Genomic DNA, 25,399 nt, shown 5'->3' on the forward strand with positions numbered 1-25,399 from the left:
GCTTCGATTACCGCGCGCGTTCTACGCTAATGCGGCCACTCAACACGCATCCATACATATGTACTCAAAAACCCAATGTAACACTGTCACATAAGCCTTCATCCTGTCTCTATCACGCATGACAATGCTGGAGGTTTCCCTCTTTCTTCGGGCCTAGTAACTTGGCCAACAGCACAACCCGGATATAAACTCACCCCTTCTATCCAGGAGGCATTACGACAGCTGCGACTGCAGCAGTGAGGATGATGCATTATCTCCTTCGGCACATGGCGATCCGGAGCCCCATGGAGCCCATCCAGCCTACCAGGGGTAACAATCTGGTTACAGCCCGAGACCCGAAGACGTAGCAGAATGTTTCTAGACGTCATGGCATTCAGGCACCAGATTTTTGAAACATTATTGAGTTCAAATAATTTATCTTCTTGTTCAGTAGTTACCTAGTGTGAATAGTTTATCTCATCCAAATCCCAGAGATCTTGCTCATCAAACGTAGGTGGCTAACTTCAACAAGGAAGCTGTTGTAAACCCTTGTACCCAGCTAGCAGTTGTAAGGTTATACGGTTTTGAATATATGGCCTAGGTAGTGATGATAGATGGAAGGTAAAGCCAGGACTTGCTTAGCCTGAATAGAGCTTATGTTTATTCAACAACCAGAACAAGCAGTCTTGTCTTGAAGAGTTGACCTAATTGGGTTTATATGTGGTATAAGTCAGAATCAATGCCTTTTTCGCATGAATACCAGCTATCAGTTTACTAGGTTCTTATTACAGCCAATAGATTTTGGGGAGCGCAACCAGCAGTCCAACATTCGTCCGCTCAGGCTCGGCATTGTCTTAGACGTCAGATCTAGATAAGCCGTTGAAAATCACTTTTCTCCGTCTGTGTCTTCGTCTTCATCTTCGTCTTCTCCTGTTTCTTATCGTCGCATCAGATCTTGACTCTATCTGTTATGCAAACCGGGGAGTTTGCCCTAATACCAAGCCGTGTTTCCGTTCCCGTCCTTCTCTTACAAACCCACCTGCTATCCCCGTTATGCTTCGTCTCAGTCTTTACTTTGCCAGAATATAGAAGACTATTGGTTGTCGTGCGAGTTGATCGGTAGATATACTAAGCATGATCCCTACATTATCAGCTGCCGTACCTGTACCTGGCAACAACTTAAAGCGTTGTGGAACATTGATACAGATACCACTTTACACCACTGTCTCGCATGAGGCCCATGATTCTGTGGCTTGTCTGGAAGGTTTCATCTTCATCTCAGCCAGGCTTCAGTCTCAATGCACCGAGGCCGTGGATCTAAGAATCCACTTCCTATTCATGCCCTTGTCACAGCATTTCCATCAGCTGTTTCTTGATATTTATCACGAGAACTTGTGACCGCAAGAAATAAATCCGAATAACTTGAGAATGGGCGTCTACGTTAATTGATTCTTCCGTAAGGACCTGTCATATGTCGAGCCTCTTGCCTTTTTGGAATCAGCATCGAACCATCATCATGGCAATACCCATGTTCAATCTTATCCCAAAGTCTGGTATCGCACCACATCTCGCCGCAGCACGATCGCCCGTTACAGATCCTCCACAAGTTACTTCCAAAACCAGGCTCCCATGACAAGGGCTCTGTTTCAAATTTGCGGGGAGGCTGTGCTGTCAACCAGATGAACAGGATTCTTCAACGCATACACATCATACCACAAGTCAGAGTTCGTCCGATGCTCAGCGCTATCCAATGCCAATGTTTGTCGTTCTATCATCGATTCGTGATTTGGCAAATGATTCGTTATCATAGCATGCCCTTATTGACCTCATCCTTACGCTCCTCCCAGAGCGTCTTGCCTGTACAAGAGCATACGGTCTTATCATTGTCCCACATGCCAGCGCTTCGGGCGATGATACCCACAACGGTGTCCTTATCGTTCTTTAGAGGCTCGGCCTTCTCATCTTGTCTTGTCAGAACCATGGCGTGGCCAATAACTTCCCAGATTTGAAACCCGTGGTCGATGAACGAAGCGCCTCTGCCATCCTTGCCAACTTCAACAAGACCTAGATCACCTCGAGGCTTCTGGTCCTCTCCCGACCAGACAGGTCCTGTTGAAGTTGCACCATTCTTCAAATCACCGTACGCACGGATTGAGGCTCGATATGTGCCTGGCGAGACACCACGGATAGTCAAGTCGACCAGTGTTCGCCCTGAGCTGACCTGAACCATTCTTGCCAAACCTCTCACATCCCGGCTGGGTTCCTCGTAGTTACCATCAACAGCATCTTCAAACGTCTCCAGAATACTGACAGCAGCACCTAAAGATTCAGGTTAGTCGTGCACCGTATCAAGAAACGAAGCTGATGCTCGGCAGAGACGGATCGTTCACGGCAGTGCGAGTCAAACACAATACAGATCGTCAAGAAAACAGATTTCACATACTGTCTGAAGCTCCTGATCCACGCAGGATGGCATCTCTACCAGTTGCTTGGATGGCCTCCACAATAGCTGATGGAGCAGCTGCAAGAACGGCACAGTCAGTATATGCATACACACTTCCAGAAACAATTTCGCCTTACCAGTGCCCTTGACAGATACTAGTTGGTCCTTCAGGTTACCCTCGACATTTTTGATACCGCCCAGCTTATACAGAGAGTCTGAAACGGCTTTGATACAGCCGTCACATGACAGCGGAACTGCAAAGAGGGTCTGTTTTCAAGACGTTTCATTAGTATACTTGCTGTGGTGAAAGATCTCAACAACTCTCCTCGTCCCCTTTCCACAGCCATGACTCATCGTTCAGAATTTTCTGCGCACCTCAAACGAGTTGTCAACCGTCATCTTCTTGGGTGCTGTGTTGGCCTGTTAGTTTCATACTCGCAGTGTAAGAGAAGCTCATGGAATTGGAGAACTTACAAGTGGGGGGCGTGGTCTTAGAGTTAATATTCGAAAACCGGTACTGGTAAGCTGAATAGCCGGCTACAGCAAGTAAAGATGTAGTTGTAAAGAGTCTAATAGGTGTAAACTTCGGAGGCATCTGTCAAGAAGAAGAGGAGAAGGAGGTTGTAGCACGAGCGTGGTCGGGTTTTGTTTGCTGCTTTGAAATCCACCCACAATTGAGTGATAACATAAGTCGACCTACCTACGTCGGGGTCCCGAGTTACACCCCCCGACTTAAGAAGTGGACCAGCGACTTCGGGAATCGGGCGACGTTAAGCTACAGAGTCTGAGACAAGCCTGGAGGGGATTCACGTGACTGTTCTAAATCCTGACTCAGCAATCTACTGCTTGGCATCTGGATCCAAACTTTCTGGTTGATCGTTTCAGCGTCGGAGATCTCGCGATACAGCTTAACGCACCTTTTACGGCGACTCAACCCCTCCTCTCCCGTTCTACGGTTGATCGAACCAATTGGAGGTAATATTGGAGAGATCATTCTCTCAAATCCTCCAAGATGTCGCAAGTTCTCGGTCTGGTGAGCAATTCATGTATATCTTCAAAACTTCCTCAGTTCTAATCAATATTGAATAGACCAAACTTGCCTACTCTCGAGTATGGCACGGTGTCTCTGCTTCCGCCCCTCATGCCACTCTATCTACTCAGCCCGGTGTAACACCGCCTTCGCTCGGCCGTCTCGCATCCCGCATCGCCGTCCTCCTCATGGGCAAGAACAAACCCATCTTCGATCCCTCAACCGACTGCGGTGACTACGTTGTTGTCACAAACTGCGCCGCTCTTCACACAACTGGCCGAAAGAAGTGGCAAAAGCCATACTACCGACACACGACTCGACCTGGTAGTCTCAAGACTGTTACGATGGATGTCCTTATGGAGCAGCACGGAGGCAGCGAAGTGCTACGCAAGGCTGTGCGCGGCATGTTGCCCAAGAACCGACTACGAGACAAGCGATTGGCGAGACTTAAGGCTTTTGAGGGAGACGCACACCCGTACAAGCAGAACTTGATACGGTTTAGTGGTGTGCAGGTGGGCAAGCCTGGATGGGAGAAGGCTGTCGAGAAGGTTCGCGAGGGCGACAAGAAGCGATTATAAAGCAAGCAAGGCAATTCACGATGGGATGATGGGTTGTGTTGAGGAGTAGTGTGGGCGGACTGTGAAAGTCCTTGTACTATCTGTACCAATATTTTGGGTATATTTATGACCTAGCATCAAGCAATTATCAACGTTTTCCATGCTGTGGTCTCTCGTTACGCTCCAAAAATCAGACAATGTCTTACCAATTCAGGTCGCCAAGCGAGACGTTCTTGCTTGAGGTCCCTCGATCTAGGCTGGTATTATCACTGACTGGCTTTACAACTGAAGTCAATGGCTGTAAGCTCAATACGGTTTGCAGCCATTGCTGAAAGATGCCATTTTCACTAACCATCATCAAAGACAAGCAACGACGGGTTGACAAACGCAATCCAATTATCTCATATCTATTCTCGAATCTAAGCAAGTCGCTTGGTATCAATCTTCATCTTAGATGCATTACATTTCATTGCATCTTGACCTCTATCATTAAGAAATGCACAACATTCTTGTCGAGCTTATAGTTTCGATTGCAGGCTGTCTCGAGATACTTCGCACTTGATGAGACCATTAGGGCCTGACTGAGGAGCGTAAACCTCGGCATCCTTGCCTGTGTTCTTGAGCCCCTTGTGCCAGCTCAGATCTGATCGATGAGTTAGTATGAGTGCTCCATTATGGAAATAGTAACTGTACTTACCAATCTCGAAGTAATGCTTGTTAGGTAGTGAGTAAGTGACTGTCGCGACCTCGGGCACAGTCTCGAGGATGATCTCAGACATCTTGTACATAGTGGCTTGTACACTAGCACTCGCGTCCTCGGCGAAAGTCTTGAGGGTGATATTACGCGCCGCCTCACGCGCACTGTCGAACTTGGGGACGGAATCCTTAACAGCAGCGAGAGAGTCGAACTTCTTCCACTTCCACGTGGCGTCCACATCAGTCGAGAAGATACGGTCCCATGTCTCAGGGAGTGTTGTGTACTCGTCGCGGACAAAGCCGTGGAAAGCAGATCCGGTACTCTTGAGAACGGTCAGGCCAACGAGAGAGCTCTTGATCTCGATGCCTTCCTGTCGGCTCACTCGGACCTCAACATTTCGGGTCTCCTCACCATCCTTGGAAAAGCTGTGAGGATGAGGCTTGCCATCAACCTCAAGACGCGCCCAGCGAACAGTCTTGACACTGACATTGGCGACATGAATATGCTTGTACTTCTCAATGAAGTGGCTGCCCAGGATAGAGGCGTACAACTCAGGAGGGTTGACGGGGTTCTGTTTGGCGGTAATGTAGATGGTGTTCTTGATAGAGTCGGTGGCAACGACAACACTGTTATCGGCCTTGGTGTATGAGGTCTCAATCTCTCCCTCGAGAAGACAGCAGACGGTCATTTCTGTCACGGTTTGAACACCAGTAGAAGCATCGCGGTCGACTTTGCAGACGCGGACGTTGTCCTTGCCATAGCGAGCAGAAGATACGTAAGGCATCGTGATAGCTTTGTTGCTGTTATCGGTTTGTGGTCTGCTTTGGCCTGAGTTAATGAATGAAAGCAAAAGCAGTAGATGATGATAGATCAGATAAGCTGTATGGCAACAAAGGATGAGAGTCACTATCGTTGAGGGAGATGGCAATTTATGAAAAGGTTAAGATCAAACACGATATGACACGAAAGAAAGAAGGGAGGGAACAGGCTTCTAATATATACAAGACGGTTGGAACGTCAGCCCCCCCTCCTAATAACAATGACAGCTCCCCAACGGTACAGCACCTACCCCAAGCGGCTCAACGGACGGAGACGGACGCTGGCGATCCATCGAGAAGAAGCGCCTGCGGCCGAAGAGCCAAGGCCGGGTATTACAATTGGCAAGGAAGAGATTGAACTGAAGCGTTGCTATGAAATGGGGCGATCAGGGTCGGTGCCGGGCTACGGAGGACGCCGATGCCCTGAAATGCCGTATATCGGGGTCCGCCTGAAGCATTGGACTTTTGATTCTGCGAGTTTCTTATCTCTATCTTATCTATATCATGGGTTATGCTAGTCAAAATGCGACTTTGACCGCATGATTTCTGTGAGATGTGAATATGCAGAGGATTAAATGATTTGATAAACAAGACAAGCCTAGGTCATTGTGTTTTGGCCATGATAAAGTTGCAGGTCTAAGATTGAACATCAGCACATGATAAGACAAAATCAGCAAGATTCAGTCTCCTCTAATCATATATCTTAGCAACATATTGGCAAGTTCATCTTTACGAGTGCACCTAGATCATGATACTCTGCAAAGGTTCGTTCATTGTTACCAGATGCTGACAAGCAACTTTAGCATAAGGGAGGTGGTTGGGAGAACCGCTCTGAATGGAAACTCCAACCGACAAGACGTAAGGACTTGTAAAAGTCATGACGCCAATCCATCCATTCCATAAGATTTTGAGGCTATACAAACACGATAACCGTTGGATTGTTACTCAAGATAAGGAGTTGATCACAAGGCGGCGACTGGTGATTGACACGAGGTTGAAATAGATGATAATAATAGGCTGTCTGGTTTGAGACGATTCTTCTCATCTGTACTACTGTTGTGTGACATCAAATGACAATCTCGGCATTGGATAGGAATACCTCATTGTTCAACTCCATTCTTCAGAGTATCCACAGCACGCTACTCTCTAAGATCTTCAAGATCTTTATTCAAGGGCACTTTAAAGGTGCTTTTTAGTGACGCCCGGGCAGTCTGTAGCTACATTTTATAGAGCTGCAGGTTAACTTTAGTGCCTGTAAATGGAATGCATCACCATCTGGCCGGGTCCAGTCCAGGTCCTGTCTGCCTCCACTCTAGGCCCTGGCTGTCCCGCAAACCAACGACTTCTCACCTCGATCCTCCAATCATCTGCCCGCTCCTCTATCGAACCCTGTCCAACTGCTCTTCGAGTCTCCTTCGTTTTGCTCTTGATATTGGCCTATCTACATCAGTAGTCTACAGGCATCGATCTTTATTTCTTATGTTGTTGATCTGAACCTTTTGTTTTTGCTCGTGGCTATACTGTTGCTTGGGTTCTTATGCAGAAAGTGTCGCATCCATTTCAAACCTACGCGCAACCCGACGCAAACGCAAACGCACCTTACCCAGGTACCTAGGCGACGACTCCGCTCTCTCGAAACTCCAGCTTGAACCACGATTTCGCTATCCAGATTTAAACGTCTCCACGCGATCGACAAAAACGCGGTCGGATATATCTATACATACGAAGAAATACTATCATTACTCTCGCTCCAGCTGTCGCTTTGAATCCCAACGTATCGGGCACGACCATTACGCCAAACGATATTGTACCGTATACGAGCCATAACCGCGATCGCATCCTTCGCACCCGACATACCAGACACCCGGCTGATCGACGAATGCCCTTCCACCATTCTTGGGCCCAGTCCCAACCGGTGGGCTGCTCGCCATTGTCATGCTGAGCTCCTCTGCTGCAGCTCAAAAGGGAATGACCCCTCCGAGCCAATCTTCACAGCCCAGCCTACCTCAGCAGTTATCTGGCCGCACGAGCTTTGATCGGGGTGACTCGGGTCTACAACCTCCCAATGGCGCCAACAATCGCAACCTGGGCGCCTCAGGCGGTTCCTTTGCGCCTAGGGGAAGCAGTCTCAATATCGCTCCAGGCAGCTTCAGCTCAGAGCTGCGCAGTCGGGCTGGGAGTAAGACCGAGGCGGGGTCGGTATACCCAAGCAGCTTCATGGACAAGGTAGATGAGGACGACGCGGACACGCTAGCAGAGCAAGCTCTAGCGAATCTTAAAGAAAGACTCAACCGTGAGATGAAAATTAAGGAGGGCAGCGAGAACATGCTCGAGGCGCTGAACTCTAAGAAAGCGAAGCAGACCAAAGAGCAACGGCAGAAGGTTGAGGCAGAGCTCAACGCAAGCAACTTGCGTATCAAAGACCTACGCCAGAAGATCTCCGATGCCCAGCGTACACGACAAATACCGCCAGATACGCCAAAAAGAAACCGTACACAGAGCAATACTATCGACTCTGCTAGGCCCGTTGGGCTACGCTCACCGCAGAGCGTGACACGATCCATTGGAGAATCCGATGCTGAAGAGCCAACAGAAAGCCCGACTTTTGCGCTCGCTGAATTGCTTCAAGCACTTGAAGTGGAGGGCATGATGCCCGAGTACTATGTCTCACGAGGAAACCAACTGGTCGATCTTTTCCAGCGATACCCTACTCTCAAATATGACCTAGTCTGGTCGGTCTTTGGGCTCCGCATGCAGGTAATGCTTTTGAGCGAAAGCCGCGAGGTTGTGGCTGCTGGCTATCGAATGACCAGATATGCTATATCCGATGTTGCATCGCTCAAGAAGATACGTAGTCTGAACACTGACTATTTAGTAATTCGGTAAGTATCATCACCTATAGAAATCCGCTGTGCTGACAGTTTCAGGTCTCTGAATAACTATCGCAAGGCGGATGTTGAACGGGAGCAGGCACTCAAGTTCGTCCGCGCGTTCCTTGATGTCAAGGGTGGAATTAAGGAGGTCTCTCGAGCTGTTGTGCGCACTGTTGTTGCAGTTGCTGAGCATGGGGAGGATCGAAGAGCAAACGGCCAGTCGGTCGAGGGAGACATAGATCGTCTACGACCTATCTGCATCGAGACACTGGCAGAACTTATCGTGCAGGATCCAGCACTCTTAGTGGCATCTGGCGGCTTGGGACCGTTGACTGAAGCTCTCTCAGAAGGTGTCTACAAAGCTCCCGAGAGTTTGACATCTGCATTTTTATACCTGCTCGATCACCCCCGGAAACGAAAGTACATACAGCCAGGCTATGGCCTCGAAGCGCTCTTCACCGTCTTCACCGACCATCTCCTCACCAACGAAACTGTTATGAAGCAGAATTCTAAAGCCATCGCAACGGCCTTGAAGTCATGGCCTGGGCTGATGACTCTATGCATGTATGATCTACGAACAATCCGGTCATTTGTCACGAGCATGCTATTGCCCAGCGATGTGGTCCGCGAAACTATTCTCGACCTTATTTTCTCTCTTTTGCGCATCAAGCCACCAGCATGGGCAACATCTTTCTTAGCCGGAAGAAGATTAACGACATATGGCCGAGTAGCTAATCTGAAGTCAAATCAGAAGGACAAGAGCCAGTCGCAGTTTATGGAAGAGGACAGTGGCGAGCAGAATTTCGTCGAGCACTACACAGCCCTACTACTCGCTGTCTTTATCCGAGCAGGCCTCTTGCCTATCCTCCTGAAGATCGCGCAAGGGGATGAAAACCCAACACTTCAGCGCAAAACAACTCTGCTGATTAGTGAGGTACTCAAGCTCGCTAGTCGCCTCTTGCCTCCATCTTGGAGTGCTGAGCTTCACTTACTACCGGAGCTCTTCTCATCGGCGGCTAACATTGGCAATAACGATCATTGGGTAGCGTCGGGCATCGTTTACCAAATCAGCAGCGTCAGCCGGACATTGTATCGAAGCACGCCGTCAGGTGCTTTATCAGGAGCGCTGTCTGGTAACAACACTACAGACTTATCAGCACTTGATGAAGCGCCTAAGTCTCACCAGTCTCAGGTTTTTGATGATGCTACATTTAGGCAACTCCTCATTGATAGCAACGTACTCAATAGCTCCAACTATGCCAAGTGGAACTGGGAGACCATTATCAGGATCATTGACGGTCCTTTGCAGAGCGGCAAGCGACTTGAAGAAGCCATCAAAGCATCCAAATTTATGAAGAGAATTATCAGTTTCTACCGACCATTTAAGTATAGATTCGCTAATGTCAAGAACACGCGGGCCACTCAAAAGTATGTGCGGGCTGGCTGCGCCTTGATGCATTCGCTCCTTCAATCTCCGGAAGGAATCAAATTCTTGGCGGACAGCAAATTGCTCAGGCAGATAGCAGAATGCTTAGCACAATGCGATCCGGTACAGTTTATTGCCCGAGCATGTCTTACTCCTTGCTAACAACCGGTTCAGACTAGTGGACTCACAGCCCAGTACCCCATGTTCTCGAAAGATCGAGTGACCGACACACTATGTGCAGGTTACTTCTCCATGGTTGGTGTTCTGAGTGGTGATCCCAAGGGACTCCAGCTACTAGAACGGTGGAGAATGTTTAACATGATATACCATATCATGGATCTAAAGCAGAGGCCCGATCTTATCAAGCTCCTTCTTTCAAGCTTCGATTATAGTGTCCAAGGGCATCCTCGTGTGCTGATCTCCAAAGCTTTGACAGCCGGCACAAAGGATATTCGCATTCACGCAACAAATGCCCTTCGCAAATACGCGATTCGCCCAGTACCATCGGTCAATGGGCAGGGTGGAGTTAGTGATTCCAAATGGGCTATTCAGCTACTGGTCACGCAACTTTATGATCCTGAGATTGAAGTTTGTGCAACAGCTGTCAAAATTCTTGAGAAGGCTTGTAATCGCAAGACCTACTTGGAATACATTGTTGAATGTAGGCCAGCTCTTGACCATCTAGGTGAGATCGGAGCACCGCTTTTGTTGCGATTTCTGTCGACCTCTATTGGATATCACTATTTGGACGGATTGGACTATATCAGCAATGAAATGGACGATTGGTTCCTAGGACGCAACGACACTTATGTCAAGGTCATTGAGGCAAGTTTAGCCAAGACCTTTCTTATGGACACAGACGAACACAACCCCCGCATGAGCTTATTCGACGACGGTGAGATCGATGGGGAGTATCATGATAGCCACGTACCGCCGCACTTTTATCGAGAGTTGACTCGTACCCAAGAAGGATGTAGATTGCTTAGTGATAAGGGTCACTTTGAAGATTTTGCAGCTACGATCCGCGAGCACGGCATGGATACAGGCGATTCAGAGATGCTTACCAAGGTCAAGGGATGTCTTTGGGCAGTCGGTAATGTTGGATCGATGGAGCTCGGTGCCCCTTTCTTGGAGTCCAACGATGTGGTGGAGCATATCATCAAGATTGCTGAGCATCACGAAGTGATGAGTCTGCGAGGAACGGCATTCTTTGTTCTCGGTCTGATTTCCCGCTCAACACATGGTCTAGAAATTCTTTCCGAGAACGGCTGGGATGCAAACACAACACCCATGGGCAGTTCGCTTGGTTTCTGTATACCCAACAACCTAAACAAGCTACTGTCACTGACTCCGTGGAAACAAAAGACGGTAACGTCAATCACTCTGCCATCGACTCAACGCACAGCCCAAGAAGCACCACCACCTCGAGCTGCTAGGCCACCTCTTGAGCCGTCAGAGCTTCCCGCTTTGTTGAGCGACGAGGACGTAAACACGAGAGTCTTGGAACTCATTGTGGATCTCGGAAACATGGTCCTCTACAAAAAGGCGCTTACGGACCTTCAAAAGCTGCGAGCGCACAAGCCAACAGCGTTCCGAAGCACCCAGTTCTTTAAAGAGGTGATGGCTGCAATGGAGTGGAACCACTACCGATTGGGAGTGCGGAGGATGGTTATAGACCTGTTCGACAAGAACGTGATGCGTCAAATTGTCTTTGACGAGGATAGCGAGGACGACGACGATAGTAGTGACGATAGCGGAGAAGAGAGCGGCGAGGGCGAGAACAGCTCGGGCGACGATAGAACGGAGAGGCAGCGCAGTATCAGCGAGCCGTTGGCACCGCCGCCAGAGCTTGCACCGTCTCCTCTTCGGATTCGGCGGTAAAATTGCAGGCGATGAAGGCAAAAGAGAAGAATCTACATAGCCAATGGCAAGATCAAGTTGGAAAGTTTCAACTGTATGATACCAATGACAACAATAATGATGGCACGTTCGGGAGGCGATCTTGAGTTGTATATATATGTGTGGTGCGCGGTCGAAGCAAGGGGTTGGTGTCCGGGTTGGAATTTGGATCAAGGAGTTATTGGGCAAAAAGTCAAGGAAGAAGACTGCCGGTCTGGTGAGTTGAGTAGGAGATGTTTGCTTGAATTGAGCATTTTGAAGCGATTCACAACGGTGATGCCCATTTATTTCGCATACCTAGTCCCTGTATTGAACCACAAGTCGCTGCTCTACCCAGTATAACTCGTTATAGAGAAATTGTACATTGGTTATCAGCCATGGATGATACTTATCGCCCTAATCAGTTATATGAGCAGGTTAGTAACATCATGAACTGATATGTACGACCTGGCCCTTAGCCATAGTGACGTGAGTTACTTGTGCCCCACCAATCCCACGCCGCTTCAAGGCCGAACGCGGGATTAAGTCTCGTCTCGACATCTACACATGATATATATCTCTGTATAAAGAGAACAATTTCTCTATCTCTTCTGGATCGTTGGAAGACCATTTGTGACAAACCAGAACATCATGGTACAGGGACGGGTGCTTGTAATTGCGGGCTCGGACAGCTCGGGCGGAGCGTAAGTTGATTCCATCTTGCCTTCCAATCAAGAGTGGCATGACACAGATTCCTGCGTATTGAACAATATGAGTAAGATGTTTGAGTGCTGATTTCATTCTAATTCAGTGGCCTTGAGGCGGATCAGAAAGTCATCGCTGCTCATGGCTGTTACGCCATGACAGCAACTACAGCCCTTACTGCACAAAACACCCAGGGCGTCAAGGACATTCATGTCATTCCCGCCGACTTTGTTTCCCAGCAAATTGATGCTTGTGTAGAAGATGTTGGAGTTGATGTCATCAAGACTGGTGAGTAAAACATTCGTCTTCCAGTAGCCCGCAGCATAACTTATACACCCTGGTAGGCATGCTTGCTTCGGCAGAGACAATAGAGATGGTTGAAAAGACTGTCACCAAACACAACATCCCATGTCTTGTGGTAGATCCAGTATGTGCAGTCTCAAGCTCTAGTTCAATGCCTTTCTTACAGTCAATAGGTTATGGTCTCGACTTCTGGCGCAACACTGCTCCCCAATGAAGCCATCCAACATCTCTGCAAGCATCTCCTACCACACACCACTGTGCTTACACCGAATATCCCTGAGGCAGTACTTATCCTGTCTCAAAACGGCCAGGAAGCTCCCGAGGTCCGTAACGTTCAAGACCTCGAGACTATCGCGAAGAGAATCCAGCAGCTAGGCCCCAAGTGGGTGCTCGTCAAGGGTGGGCACCGCCCTATGAAAGAAGACCTCACCGTGGCAGAGACGGAAGAGGAGAAGCACTTTGTCTTTGATGTGCTTGTTGGAGGAAATGAAGAGGTATTCAGGGTGAAGAGTCCCTATCAAGCAAGCTCCAGTACCCACGGCACGGGATGCTCGCTAGCATGTAGGTGATGGCCTTAACTTGAGAGAAAGCTCGGAACATGCTAACGATCCTTCAGCTGCCATAGCTTCGAATCTATCTAAAGGTATTGAAACGCCTAAGGCTGTTCAATCAGCATGCCGATACATCGAGGCTGCGATTCGCACCGCACCAGGACTGGGCAAGGGACATGGTCCTCTGAACCACTTCCACTCAACCTACACCCTTCCATTTGCTCCGTGAGCCAGATCTTTCTATTTCTTTCATCGACCGCTCACTGACTCGATCTACAGTGGTTACTTCATCGAATGGCTCCTTGAGCGTCCAGATGTTCGTGATGTCTGGAAGGAGTTCGTGTACCATCCGTTTGTCATGGCTATGGGAGATGGGACTCTGCCTCTCGAGTCTTTCAAGGGCTACATCATCCAGGACTATCTGTACTTGGTCTGTCTTGATCTTACGATAGCCTATCATATTTGACTAACGAGTGTTTGTAGATTCACTTCTCGCGTGCCAACGCCCTCGCGGCCTATAAGGCGCAGACCATCGAGGACATTTCCAGAGTATGTAGTATCCTTGATATAAGATTAACAAAGAACTAACAGGATGTCGTCAGGCAACAGAAATCGTTCAGCATATCATGCATGAACTGAAGCTTCACACCTCATACTGCGAGAGCTTTGGTGTCTCGCTCGAACAGATTCGCGCCACACCAGAGAAGCAAGGTAAGCAAAATTACCAACTCCTCTCAACGCTTCTTTACTGAGGTTTCATTTTAGCATGCACCGCTTATACTCGCTATGTCCTTGACGTCGGTCAAAACGGTGACTGGCTTGGTCTTCAGATGGCCCTCGCCCCATGTCTCCTTGGCTACGGCGCCGCGGCCAAGATGCTACATGACCATGAGAATACCGTACGTGAAAACAACACGTATTGGGCTTGGATCAAGAACTACAACGAGGAGGATTACACTGATGCTGTCAAGCTGGGCTCTGGTAAGTGTACGTTCGCATCTATCAGAAGCTTTTCTCTAACCAGAATCAAGCTCTACTCGAAAAGCACATCCAGTTCCAATCGCCTTCTCGAATTGAAGAGCTGGTGCAAATCTTTATCCATGCACTCAAGGTAGATACTTAATGGTTCCAAAGCATGGCACTCTTACTAACTGTATACAGATGGAAATCGGCTTCTGGGAGATGTTCCCTGCTAAGCAGACGTAACTTAAAAACATTCCATCACACAAAAGGGGTTATGGTATAGATATAATTCAATTATTAGATGTAGAATTGAGTATACTCTTGATTTATGCGGGTTGTGTTTAGACCAGAAAAAGAACTCCAACGTAAGGATATATGACGCCTCTAGCATACCATACTCCAAAACAAATAGATACATACATACATGCATACATACACATAAAAACATGCTTCTTGAATCAAGATCAGACCATCTCCACTGGACGTGGTCTCTCGTCATCTTGCAACATGTATCTGAAGTCCTGCTCAGGAGGGGGGGCCAGAGCAGGGACTGGGGGAGCGTCACTCTGCTCTTGTTGTCTTTGGGCCCGTCGCAGTTGTCCATTCTGCTGCTTCACCCACGAGTTGACAGAGTGGAATCTCGGTCGAGTTTCCACTGAAGCTACTGTGGATACAGTATCACGACGGCTGTGTGTGTTGGTAGACTTCCATGTGGGTTGACGAGAAGGCGTTGGCTGAGAGGGCATACTCTGGGCGGTCTGGTAGGATGGCGTTATGACAATATCGCCGTCGCCAAAGCCGGAAGAGATAGAGGACAATTCACTGACACCGGTCTGCCGTCTTGCAACGTCGTAAGCATATGGCGCTGCCGAAGGGGCGCGGTTGTGTTGCGGTTGCGGCTTGTAGTAAGGTGGGCTAAGACCTTGACTTTGCCTTGGAGCATGACGAGCAACGACCTGAACTTGGACAGCATTCTCCACAAAGCCTGGGCTTGTAGGGCTTGTAGCATCAATGTCGTAGTTTGTTTGCTCGGTCCTGCTGCTCATACGATAGAGACCATATGGCTTGGCGGGCACAGTGAGATGAGTGGCGGACTGCTTAGGAAGGGATGAGACTGGTAGAGGTGGAGGTAAGGACGAAGGTGAGGGTGAAGGGGAGAAGCGTCTTTTCTTCTCATCGTTGTTGTATGAAGAGTAAGGAGGAGACGGATCTTCGATGGTGTACCAGTCTTTGTGACCAAGACGTGGTCCCAAGAACGGTAACTTTGAAACGAGGGTTTCAAACCGATTGGGCTTTTCATGAGACATGTCGTCGACAGGAGGTGGAGGAGGAGGCTTTGCCGTGTATTTCTTCTTTGAATGAAACTTCCAGACGAGGAACACAATACCGAGAAGAAGAAGGAAGCCGCCTGGATATAAATGTTAGTTGCCGATGAATGACTATGACTTAAAGTGTAGTAGTAACTTACCAACTGATCCCACACCCAAGAGGATCTTGTGAACGTTTGAGTGGATGCCCTCACCTCCGGAAATCTTTTTATATGAGTTAGCAAGCCCAAGCTTTCAATGCGGATGACATGTTTCTTTAATCTAAAACAATGCCAAAACATGCGGGTCGAAGAGATTGAACTCACCATGCTTTCCTCTATGCTGCCCTCTGCTGATGGCGCCTCAACTATTGGTGTCTCTGTTGCTGATGCCGGTAATTTGACCTTGTATGGCACATCTTTGTCGTCGATGGGTTGATCAGTTGGTACGGGATCGCTCTCTTCCTCATCGTCACTCTCCTCGTTCTCGTCATCACTCATACTTTCATCGCCACTTTGACTATCGCTGTCACTGCCACTCTCATATGCCTTTACAGCCTTGGTAGGGGTAGGGGTCGGGATCGGGGTCGAGACGGGTTGCGTGGCGTAAGGCTCGTCATGTAGGATAGACACCAGTACCTCAGACTCTTCAACGGGTGTGCTGCTGATGTCTCGTCGTCGAAGTCTATGTCGAACAGAGCGCCTTCTCATGATGTGAACATCGTACTTGTCGTCGTCGTCTTCGGCAACAGTCCAGTCTGGTACAGTTCCTGCAAATCCCCTCTTTGTCTTTGTCTTAGTCTGCCATCGAAGGCGGCGTTTCTCGGGTGAAGGTGCCATTGTATTTGTTGTTGTAGTATGTTGTAGTAGTTGTAATCGTTTTTTGTTTTCGTTGTTGCTCTTATTGGTCCAAGTGAATGTTGCATGTGATAAGAAGAATAAGTATTACTTGAACAATATGTTCTTTAAAATGTATCAATGATAATACCCAAGTCAATGGGTGCCGGGTAAAAGAGTGTCGTTACGATTGAAGTCACAGACTTGAATCAATAAGTGAGAGGGGGGAACAATCAACAAATCCAAAAAGAAGGGCCAGCCTTGAGCAAAAGAAGGAAAGGAAGAGAATGACAAAGGAAAAATATAAAAGATCTTGGCGGTTAGACGGCAAGAGTTGTGTTTCTGATGATTGAGAGAAAGAGGGAAAACGAGCGAAAGTCGAAACGAAGAGGAAAGATGAGACACGATCAACAGTTACATTGGAGACCTAACGATACAATTACATCCATGTCTGTATCTGGAGGTCCAGCATACTTTGACGAGAATCCAGGCGACCTCAGGGTTCAGGGGGGTTTAAAACGTTAGATGGTGGTTTGAGCACGAGACCAGCATCACGAACCATTCGTGGTCAAATTGATTACTGTGACGGAATAACTAATTCACTGAGTGACAGTGAGTCTGAGTGTACGGACAAACGACAGTAAGATTCAGGGCGCGAGGAACATGATACAGTAGCCTGTCGTTGTGTCTACTAACAGGGCTACCGCATACGATAGCTGCGGCTGTGTTAAGCGTGGCTGGCCTCAGCTCCGTGCTCATGCTGGCTGGCCAATATTTAGCAGGGGGCCTATTCGTCTCGAAATATAGGCTCCTGTTTCAGCCGGCTCGGGGTCGCCAGAAGTAAATGAAGACATTCATGCAGGGGGTCTATATCACATCATTTAACCGTTTCTCAGCATGCTTTGTTTTTGTGGAATAGATTGGTTATTAGAGAAGGATACCGTTCTTTAACTTGTTATGCAGACGTCAATATGCAAGTGTGGTTCTTACAAACATTCATATCCATTCAATTGTCCAATAACAGCAACTTTCAATGAGAGCGAATTAAATGATCAACACAGGGTTTCTTTGCCACTCACTGTACAGGAACAACTGGGTTGCCTCAAACAGGCTGATCCGAGACAAATTCAGTTTTCTGAAGCTTGTTTTGCATCAAACCCTTCACCTCAAGACATATAGAGTCGCATCGTTATATCCCTCTTCCGAGCCGAACTGGATCATTACAAGGCAGATTTCATCACGCGACCTATCATTGATTTTCCTTTATCTTGATGATTGATCAGCCTCATCTGGGGTCGCTTGTTAAATGCCGGGTCCAGCGACTAACAAAATCTGCGATTGATGGGGCGTCCAAAACGGTCCGATATCAAGAAGCTTTGGTCGTCGAGTGGATGTTTGATGTTGAATCATGGTGGATAGCATCCTTCTTTTATGGACCCTGAAAAGACCTCTGATTCGGTTCCAGAATCTTACTGCACATCGATATTCATGGTGGGGGTCAAAGAAGCATTGATGCTTCAGTTATGATGATGATAGTAAGTGGCAAACAACAATCTTGATAACCTGTTTCGTGAAAGAAGGGACGCGTTTTGTCCGAGAACCCTTCATCATTTACTGTCAGGTCGAATTCATGACGAAATACGCGGAAGACGCGCATAACTACCTACCTGAAGCATTCCTTTAGTGCTTGTATCAACCAGCAGCCCCCCAGTGGATCACCGATATAAAGGAGCAGTCGACAGCGTCAGGTAACGCTTTTACTTAGTAACGGTGGTTATAAGACCTAATAATATCCTGTTTCCGCCATCATATCCTAGAAACAGATAACCGAAATGACGGTTGAAGTCGAAATAGACGTAGTCTTGAGCGCTCTCATCGTGCTCTCTCACCGAGCACCTCCTGCAATGCGCTCCAATCACGCAGCTCGCCTACGCCGAAATACTCAATGAAGAAAAAGAAACAACCAAGCGCGGTTCCATCATTAGCGCGCTTGCGGACAGACAGACAGAGACATTGATTATCGATTGTCTTGTCTATGAGACTCCACGATAAGATCCACCCGGTCTAAAGGAGGCAGAACAGAACGGGCACTAACTTAGGGGAGCTGAGAGGCTTTTCTAAGGGTTCAGATGAGATTCGGGTTCAATTGTTACGACGAGATTTGTACGCATCTACGGATGCAAGGCTGAGAAAGGGTCTGATTGCGGCTCCGCGATGTGTACTTACAGTACAGTACAGTACAGTACAGTACAGTACAGTACCGCACTGGAAAGTCAGGGATGCATTGCAGACCCCAACACTCTTTCGATCCTGGGGTGCGGATATGTCAAATATCATTCGGCATATGTCAAGATCTGAGGTTGCACAAACATCTAGATTATGTGCGCGAGATGGAGGGTGGTATGTATATGTAGGCATATGATGCTCTGTTGCAGGGCAGTCTGTAACTTTTGTGAACGACAAGGTGAGACTTGTCATCCAAAGGAGAAAAGGATCAAAGATAAAACATGATCTTCTGTCATGGATTTTGATTTCATTAGCAATTCCACCATTCGCTTGGTGTCCCTAGCATTAGAGACGAGGGTAGAGATGCCTCTTTAGGCTACCATGGATCCATTGAATGGAGCTACCTGCGACATGTGAATGCGAATGCACTCAAATCGCGCATATTGGTTACCCTGTAGTCATTTGTAAATTAACCGCGCTGCATCGCGGAAATTATCCGTATTTCGCTCTACAAGGTCAAAACTCCTTTGTTGCAATTGCTAGCTTCAAATCGGTATCTTTATCTCTATCAGATGAATATTGGTAAGCGAGCACTGCAATGCTGTCTACTGGTTAGCCTATCCGATACCACTGGGTTTGGCATATAGGAACGCGAGAAACCGGGTTTTCACCGAACATTCATCACTGGGTCGGGGTTTTACCACAGCACATCAAATCTCTCCCTGCAAGCGTCCATAAACGCTTGACTACAGCTCTGCGAAGTAGCAGGGAGATAATGAATGCCAATGTGACATCTGTTGTTGTGAATACCGGACGGCCGGAAACGGAGTGACACCGAGTTTCTGTCCACCCTTTTGTGAGTTGTACTGCCTGTTTTGGGCTACAATGATGACATCCATAGAAGGGAGAGGTTGCAATTCATGGCAAGCACATGCTCTGTCAGTTATTCGGCAACAGTCTTTAACAGCAGAGTAAGCTATGAAGACCAATTGAGAGGGTTGCTCGCCTCCTCCCCTTCACCTTCTTGCCAGCGTTGCGTTCCATCATGACAAAAATGCATACAGGGGTTCTCGATATGGTGGAGTTTCGCTGATTTCATAGACGGGCCGGACATGCCAAGGGCGAGAGAGTAGCAAAATTTTAGGTCTTTCATCCATCATGACCGGCAAAATACTGTCTAAATGGCCGTGAACAACCCCGATTTCCACTGTGGGCAGTACCTAACGTTATGTTGGAGCCAGAGCTCTGGGATCGGGGTCAAAGCCGGTCCGATGAATAGGATAGGTTGGGATGAATTTGAGATATGAGATTGGAGATGGAATTAGGATATGAGAACTGATAAGCGGGACTAATTATTCACCATCAGCCTAAAGTTCCATGTATTGAGTGATTACCCTCAAGGTGAATAAAAAGAACTGTTAAAAAGAATTGTGACTCAACCTAATCAATTCTCTACGCGACCCAGTTGAATGTCGTGTCTTTCAGTGGGCGTCATTCAGGGCATGGCACCTTACCTCACCTAGCTGAAGGCCCGGAAGCCCACGCCGACCCGCTCCGCTACTATTGGAAAGGTACGGGCAGGGAACTTGAACTTTTTAGTGGAGCAACAACCACAAGCAAGAAATGGAGGAAAGGACGGGATGTGTCTGTCTTATCTCGTCAGAGAGAGAAGCGAAAGGGAGTAAAAAACAACCCAAGCATAGCCAAGCATAGCTGTGCCATCATCTTTTCTTACACCCTACAGTATAGATACCTCTTACTCTTAGTCCTTGTGCCCGGCCAGCCGGCTTCTGACCTAACCTCGTAACCTGAACCCAAAGTACTGAGGTACCTACAGACAGGTTCACTCCGCTGTAACTAAATTCTCTCGCCCTCCTTCGTGGGTTGTGACTGATTCTCCTTCGACTCACCTCTGTCCGTCACCAGCCCCGTACGCTCGCGACGCCCTCACTTGGTCCAGAGACTCTCAGTCCTGTGTCTCCTGTTCTTTTCTTCCCCTCTTCTTTCTTTTATCTCGACCCAATCGCTCTCAATTGAGCTCCTCTCTACCAGCTCCTTCACAATGGCTTCCTCCGCGCGAGCCATGACGGCCCTCTCTAGGGTCGGCCAGGTCGCTCCCAGCAGTCGCATCGCAACTCGCGCCCTCTCTACCGTTTCCAAGACCTCTGCTCGACCTTCTGTCGCCATGAGACTGAACAACACTGGCCGTGTTGCTTTCCGAAGAGCCTACGCTGACGAGGCCCCCAAGCCCAAGCCCAGACCTGGCAAGATTCGACGTACTCTGCGATGGACATGGAGACTTACATACCTCTCCCTTGGTGCTCTTGTCGGTTACACATGCTACGTTATCTACGATGACCGCCACCCTCAGGAGCAGTACCAGCCTGACCCTTCCAAGAAGACTCTTGTCGTTCTTGGTAAGTTACTAGCCGCGCATAGCTCCTAGATATTGGACAAAGTTACTGATGCAATACCCTTTAGGATCCGGCTGGGGCTCTGTTGGTCTCCTCAAGAACCTCGATACCGAGAACTACAACGTCATTGTCGTTTCTCCTCGCAACTACTTCCTCTTCACCCCTCTCCTGCCCTCATGTACAACCGGTCTTATCGAGCACCGTTCCATCATGGAGCCTGTTCGAACTATCCTCCGCCACAAGAAGGGTGCCGTCAAGTACTACGAAGCTGAGGCTTCCTCCGTTGACGCTGACCGCAAGGTTGTCAAGATCAAGGACAACACCGAGGGCAAGGGCCCCCAATCCGAGACCGAGATCCCCTACGACATGCTCGTTATCGGAGTTGGTGCTGAGAATGCCACTTTCGGTATCCCCGGTGTCCGCGAGAACAGCTGCTTTCTCAAGGAGATTGGTGACGCTCAACAGATCCGCAAGAAGATTATGGACTGTGTTGAGCGAGCTTCTTTCAAGGGTCAGTCTCAGGAGGAGATCGACCGTCTGATGCACATGGTCGTTGTTGGTGGTGGCCCCACCGGTGTCGAGTTCGCCGGAGAGCTTCGTGACTTCTTCGAGGAGGATATCAAGAAGTTGATCCCTGAGATTAGCCACCGCTTCAAGGTTACCCTCATCGAGGCTCTTCCCAACGTTCTCCCCTCGTTCTCTAAGCAGCTTATTGAGTACACCGAGAACACCCTGCGTGAGGAGAACATCGACATCAAGCTCAAGACCATGGTCAAGAAGGTGACAGAGGACTATGTCGAGGCCGAGTTCGCTGGACCCGACGGCAGCAAGCAGACTCTCCGCCTTCCTTACGGTCTGCTTGTGTGGGCCACCGGTAACGCTGTCCGACCTATCGTCCGGGATCTCATGGGCAAGGTCCCCGCTCAGAAGGACTCTCGTCGTGGCCTTGCCGTCAACGAGTACCTCGTTGTTCAGGGAACTCGCGACATCTGGGCTGTCGGTGACTGCGCTGTTGCCGGCTACGCCCCTACCGCCCAGGTCGCTTCCCAAGAGGGTTCTTTCCTGGCTCGTCTGTTCAACAACATGGCCAAGACCGATACTCAGGAGGCCCGCATTAAGGAGCTTAGCAGCAGCCTGAACCTCAAGCAGGGCAACTCTGCCGAGATTGCCGCTGAGATTGAGTCTCTCGAGAAGCAGCTCCGCCGTATCAAGGATGTCAAGCCCTTCCGATACTCCCACCAGGGTTCTCTGGCCTACATCGGTAGCGAGAAGGCTGTCGCTGATGTCCCTTGGTTCAACGGCAACATTGCCAGCGGTGGTGGTTTGACTTACCTGTTCTGGCGAAGTGCTTACCTTTCCATGTGCTTCAGCAGTAAGTTTTGACAATTCTTGAACCTTGCATAGGATTTATGCTAACTGAACTTTCACAGCCCGAAACCGTGTTCTGGTTGCCGTTGACTGGCTCAAGTCCAAGGCCTTCGGCCGTGATGTTTCTCGCGAGTAAACCCTGGCTCCGACAAAACCTTTTTACGCGACAAGGTTCGATACCCTGATACGAGCTATGGTTGGTGGTGGATTCGAAATCCAGTCTACGCTGCCTGGTTCACGATGATCTGTTCTTGGGAGGGTGTACTTGGAGCATTGTGCATAGGCCTATGAAGCCTAACTGAGCCGGACTAATAGAGGTCTGATTGGAGTTGGGTTTGGGTTGGAATGCTTCATAATGTACACCTCGAGTTGGTCTTTCTTTTTGGTTGTTCTTTAATTTTTCTTTGTTCACGGATATAGATGGGAGAGGCAGGGCCCTTGTATGACATAGCTAGAGCGTGCGGAAAAGCAGCAAAGACTTGGGGGACGCTGGTGAAAAAACAAATGAAGAAGATTTGACATAGTGAATTAAGTATTTGCTGTTTCATTGTTGAGTATCCTTGAAAGCTTACAACGTATACCTGTGCATGTGATTCGAGACAAAAACCCGTCATGATATGGATGACCAGTGCGTTGGGAGGGATTGCAGGACAATATTTAGGAGCACACGATGTGTGTTGCCGGTTCTTTCCATGTTGGCCAGGTATGTATATTATCTGCCATTCACATGCCTGACCTGGCCTGGTCTTCATGTGGATATCAAGACTAGCATCGAGACTATCTGATCTTACATCTCCAAAAAGTTCCGGTCGTAGTTCGGGGGTCCGGGTTTGCAAGTTGGACTGCGGGGCACAAAGCTCCCCGCATCAATCCGACATGCGGAGCCAAGATCTAGGTAAGCTCAGTGCAGAAAACAAATAATCCAAGGGCCAGTCTGAACCGACATTAATAAGTAACTCCATTATTTTGTCTTCTCAGCCCTCAAAGGTTAGCTTTCCTGCTACCCCGAAGCTTGTTTCCAGAAGACTGGACGTGGGGAAGGAAGACAATTACTACTCGTCACTATCCCCAACCCAAGGTGGGCAATCTATTGCAACGATAATCTAGCTAAGCTGTGCTCTTCACCATGGGTGACTCGTCAAATCTTTCCGGCCGGGACCATGCCATCGAATTGGACTCGAGCGATGTTCTTAGACATATCCGTGATGAATTTAATATCCCATCAAAAGCCGACGTATCACGCAAAACTCTCCCTTCGGACAATAGCACAGGTAACTTTCTCTGTCTCTTGCTGGGGAACTCTTCTTGGCCTTGCTGACTCTTTTAGACGCAGATGACAAAGCTATCTACCTTGTAGGCAACTCGCTCGGTCTCCAGCCCAAGCGTACAGCAGAGCGCATTCAGCAGTACCTCGCAACATGGCGCACCCAAGGTGTACAGGGCCACTTCAAGCCCCTGGATGATTCCCCTCTGCCGACTTGGTTGGATGTCGACGCTCGCGCTGCGGAAATGATTGCACCCATCGTGGGCGGCAAGGTCAGCGAAGTGGCTGTCATGCAGACACTGACAGCGAACTTGCACTTCTTAATGGCAGCGTTCTACAAACCCGATATTCAGGGGCGCCATAAGATTATCTTGGAGAGCAAGGCATTCCCAAGTGACCATGTCAGTGATCGGGCCAGATAGTAAGGTATGCTAACTAACATATGCGTGTGCTTAGTATGCAGTTGAAACGCAAATACGCCATCATGGACTGCGTCCCGAGGATTCTATGATTGCCCTTGAACCTCCCAACAACGAGGACATTCTCCCCGAAGAGTACATTGAGTTTGTTATTGATCAACACGCTTCTACAACCGCTGTGCTTCTCCTGCCTGGTATCCAATATTACTCGGGCCAACTGCTCGATATTCCACGGCTGACAGCTTTTGCTCGTGAACGAGGTATATTCGTTATCTGGGACCTTGCACATGCGGCAGGAAATGTGCTTCTCTCATTGCATGACTGGAATGTTGACGCTGCTGCTTGGTGCACCTACAAGTACATCAACGGTGGTCCAGGCTGTATCGGTGGTCTGTTCGTTCACGAGCGTCATGCACAAGTCGAGCAAGATGGATCACACAATGTGAGACTTGCCGGATGGTGGGGAAACGACAAGACAAAGCGCTTCGAAATGAGACCCGGCTTCGTGCCCGTCCCAGGCGCCGCGGGATTTCAACTCAGTAACCCATCCGTCCTCGACATAACCTCACTTTGCGCTTCTCTAGAGATCTTTGAACTGGCTGGTGGCATGGCTCCCATACGTGCCAAGAGTACGAGGTTAACGGCATACCTCGTTTCTGAATTGCAGAAACTGCCAGCGAATATGAGCGCACATTGGCAGATCATCACGCCCAGTGAACAAGAGCGCCGCGGAGCGCAAGTAAGCTTGCTTCTCTCTGACGGGTTGTTGGATGAGGTGATGGCTGGTCTAGAGAGAAGGAGTGTTTTGGTGGACGAGCGCAGACCTAACGTTATTAGGGTTGCTCCTGCACCATTGTACAATACGTTCCTGGACTGTTGGAAGTTTGTGAATGCATTCAAGGAAGCTTTGGGGGAAGCATTGGATGCCGTTGGAGCAGCGAAAAACTCGACCCGGGCAGTATGAGATAGATCGATACAAACAAACAAGATAGACACATGTTGTATACTGCTATAAAGTTATTGCTACCTGACATATATTGCGGAAGGACTACTACATTTGTTTCACGGCTGCCACAACTACACCTTCCAGTATGTGTTGTTGATCTAGGCTTGGCATGAATGTATCCTGCAAGGTTTGGCTTTCAGGCAGCAGTACCACCACAAACTTACGTATTTATATACACAGTCATCGAAGCAGTGTTATATTAAAATACAAAACTTCATTCTATAGGTAGACATACGTCCTCCTTAGGCCAGTGCCATCTACTGGAATCAACTGTCCATCATGAGAAGTCCATCAATAAAGAAATTTTCGATCATGCTCTACAGGGTAGCTTGCATG

At 48.6% G+C, this 25,399-nt stretch overlaps 7 protein-coding genes across 7 annotated transcripts; 4 read left to right on the plus strand and 3 right to left on the minus strand.

Annotated features, from left to right (window-relative positions):
* Nucleotides 1-1,391: 1,391 nt before the first annotated feature.
* On the minus strand, nt 1,392-3,217 carry B0J16DRAFT_350206 (superoxide dismutase). Its single transcript, XM_046129017.1, has 5 exons — nt 2,897-3,217; nt 2,798-2,832; nt 2,560-2,689; nt 2,423-2,500; nt 1,392-2,298 (listed from the first exon to the last, which is right to left on the minus strand). Exons 1-5 carry the CDS (start codon nt 3,015-3,017, stop codon nt 1,784-1,786), a joined length of 879 nt encoding a protein of 292 aa, XP_045977810.1. The 5' UTR covers nt 3,018-3,217; the 3' UTR covers nt 1,392-1,783.
* Nucleotides 3,218-4,173, plus strand: B0J16DRAFT_418764 (ribosomal protein L13-domain-containing protein). The gene is made up of 2 exons (XM_046133791.1): nt 3,218-3,455; nt 3,512-4,173. The coding sequence occupies exons 1-2, from the start codon at nt 3,435-3,437 to the stop codon at nt 4,028-4,030; spliced, it is 540 nt and encodes a 179-aa protein (XP_045977811.1). The 5' UTR covers nt 3,218-3,434; the 3' UTR covers nt 4,031-4,173.
* B0J16DRAFT_350212 (uncharacterized protein) lies at nt 4,174-5,958 on the minus strand. The gene is made up of 3 exons (XM_046129018.1): nt 4,707-5,958; nt 4,362-4,652; nt 4,174-4,294 (listed from the first exon to the last, which is right to left on the minus strand). Exons 1-2 carry the CDS (start codon nt 5,488-5,490, stop codon nt 4,528-4,530), a joined length of 909 nt encoding a protein of 302 aa, XP_045977812.1. The 5' UTR covers nt 5,491-5,958; the 3' UTR covers nt 4,174-4,294; nt 4,362-4,527.
* A 1,501-nt stretch (nt 5,959-7,459) lies between these two features.
* B0J16DRAFT_276333 (Rapamycin-insensitive companion of mTOR, N-term-domain-containing protein) lies at nt 7,460-14,466 on the plus strand (the record flags this gene model as incomplete). The annotated part of the gene is made up of 14 exons (XM_046123738.1): nt 7,460-8,406; nt 8,452-9,946; nt 9,998-11,700; nt 12,328-12,405; nt 12,513-12,694; nt 12,751-12,833; nt 12,883-13,270; nt 13,326-13,485; nt 13,540-13,690; nt 13,744-13,809; nt 13,863-13,929; nt 14,026-14,241; nt 14,292-14,371; nt 14,422-14,466. 14 exons carry the CDS (start codon nt 7,460-7,462, stop codon nt 14,464-14,466), a joined length of 5,661 nt encoding a protein of 1,886 aa, XP_045977813.1.
* A 130-nt stretch (nt 14,467-14,596) lies between these two features.
* Nucleotides 14,597-16,540, minus strand: B0J16DRAFT_191517 (uncharacterized protein). Its single transcript, XM_046122802.1, has 3 exons — nt 15,857-16,540; nt 15,692-15,755; nt 14,597-15,631 (listed from the first exon to the last, which is right to left on the minus strand). Exons 1-3 carry the CDS (start codon nt 16,367-16,369, stop codon nt 14,688-14,690), a joined length of 1,521 nt encoding a protein of 506 aa, XP_045977814.1. The 5' UTR covers nt 16,370-16,540; the 3' UTR covers nt 14,597-14,687.
* A 3,710-nt stretch (nt 16,541-20,250) lies between these two features.
* On the plus strand, nt 20,251-22,929 carry B0J16DRAFT_311330 (uncharacterized protein). The gene is made up of 3 exons (XM_046125004.1): nt 20,251-21,009; nt 21,074-22,378; nt 22,437-22,929. Exons 1-3 carry the CDS (start codon nt 20,655-20,657, stop codon nt 22,508-22,510), a joined length of 1,734 nt encoding a protein of 577 aa, XP_045977815.1. The 5' UTR covers nt 20,251-20,654; the 3' UTR covers nt 22,511-22,929.
* Nucleotides 22,930-23,258: 329 nt separating this feature from the next.
* Nucleotides 23,259-25,334, plus strand: B0J16DRAFT_350223 (pyridoxal phosphate-dependent transferase). Its single transcript, XM_046129019.1, has 3 exons — nt 23,259-23,645; nt 23,702-24,039; nt 24,095-25,334. Exons 1-3 carry the CDS (start codon nt 23,501-23,503, stop codon nt 25,019-25,021), a joined length of 1,410 nt encoding a protein of 469 aa, XP_045977816.1. The 5' UTR covers nt 23,259-23,500; the 3' UTR covers nt 25,022-25,334.
* The last annotated feature ends 65 nt before the right edge of the window (nt 25,335-25,399 follow it).

The sequence above is a fragment of the Fusarium flagelliforme genome (assembly GCF_020744385.1).
Source record: "Fusarium flagelliforme strain FIESC 12 MPI-CAGE-AA-0113 chromosome Unknown B0J16scaffold_8, whole genome shotgun sequence".
Classification (NCBI taxonomy): domain Eukaryota; kingdom Fungi; phylum Ascomycota; class Sordariomycetes; order Hypocreales; family Nectriaceae; genus Fusarium; species Fusarium flagelliforme.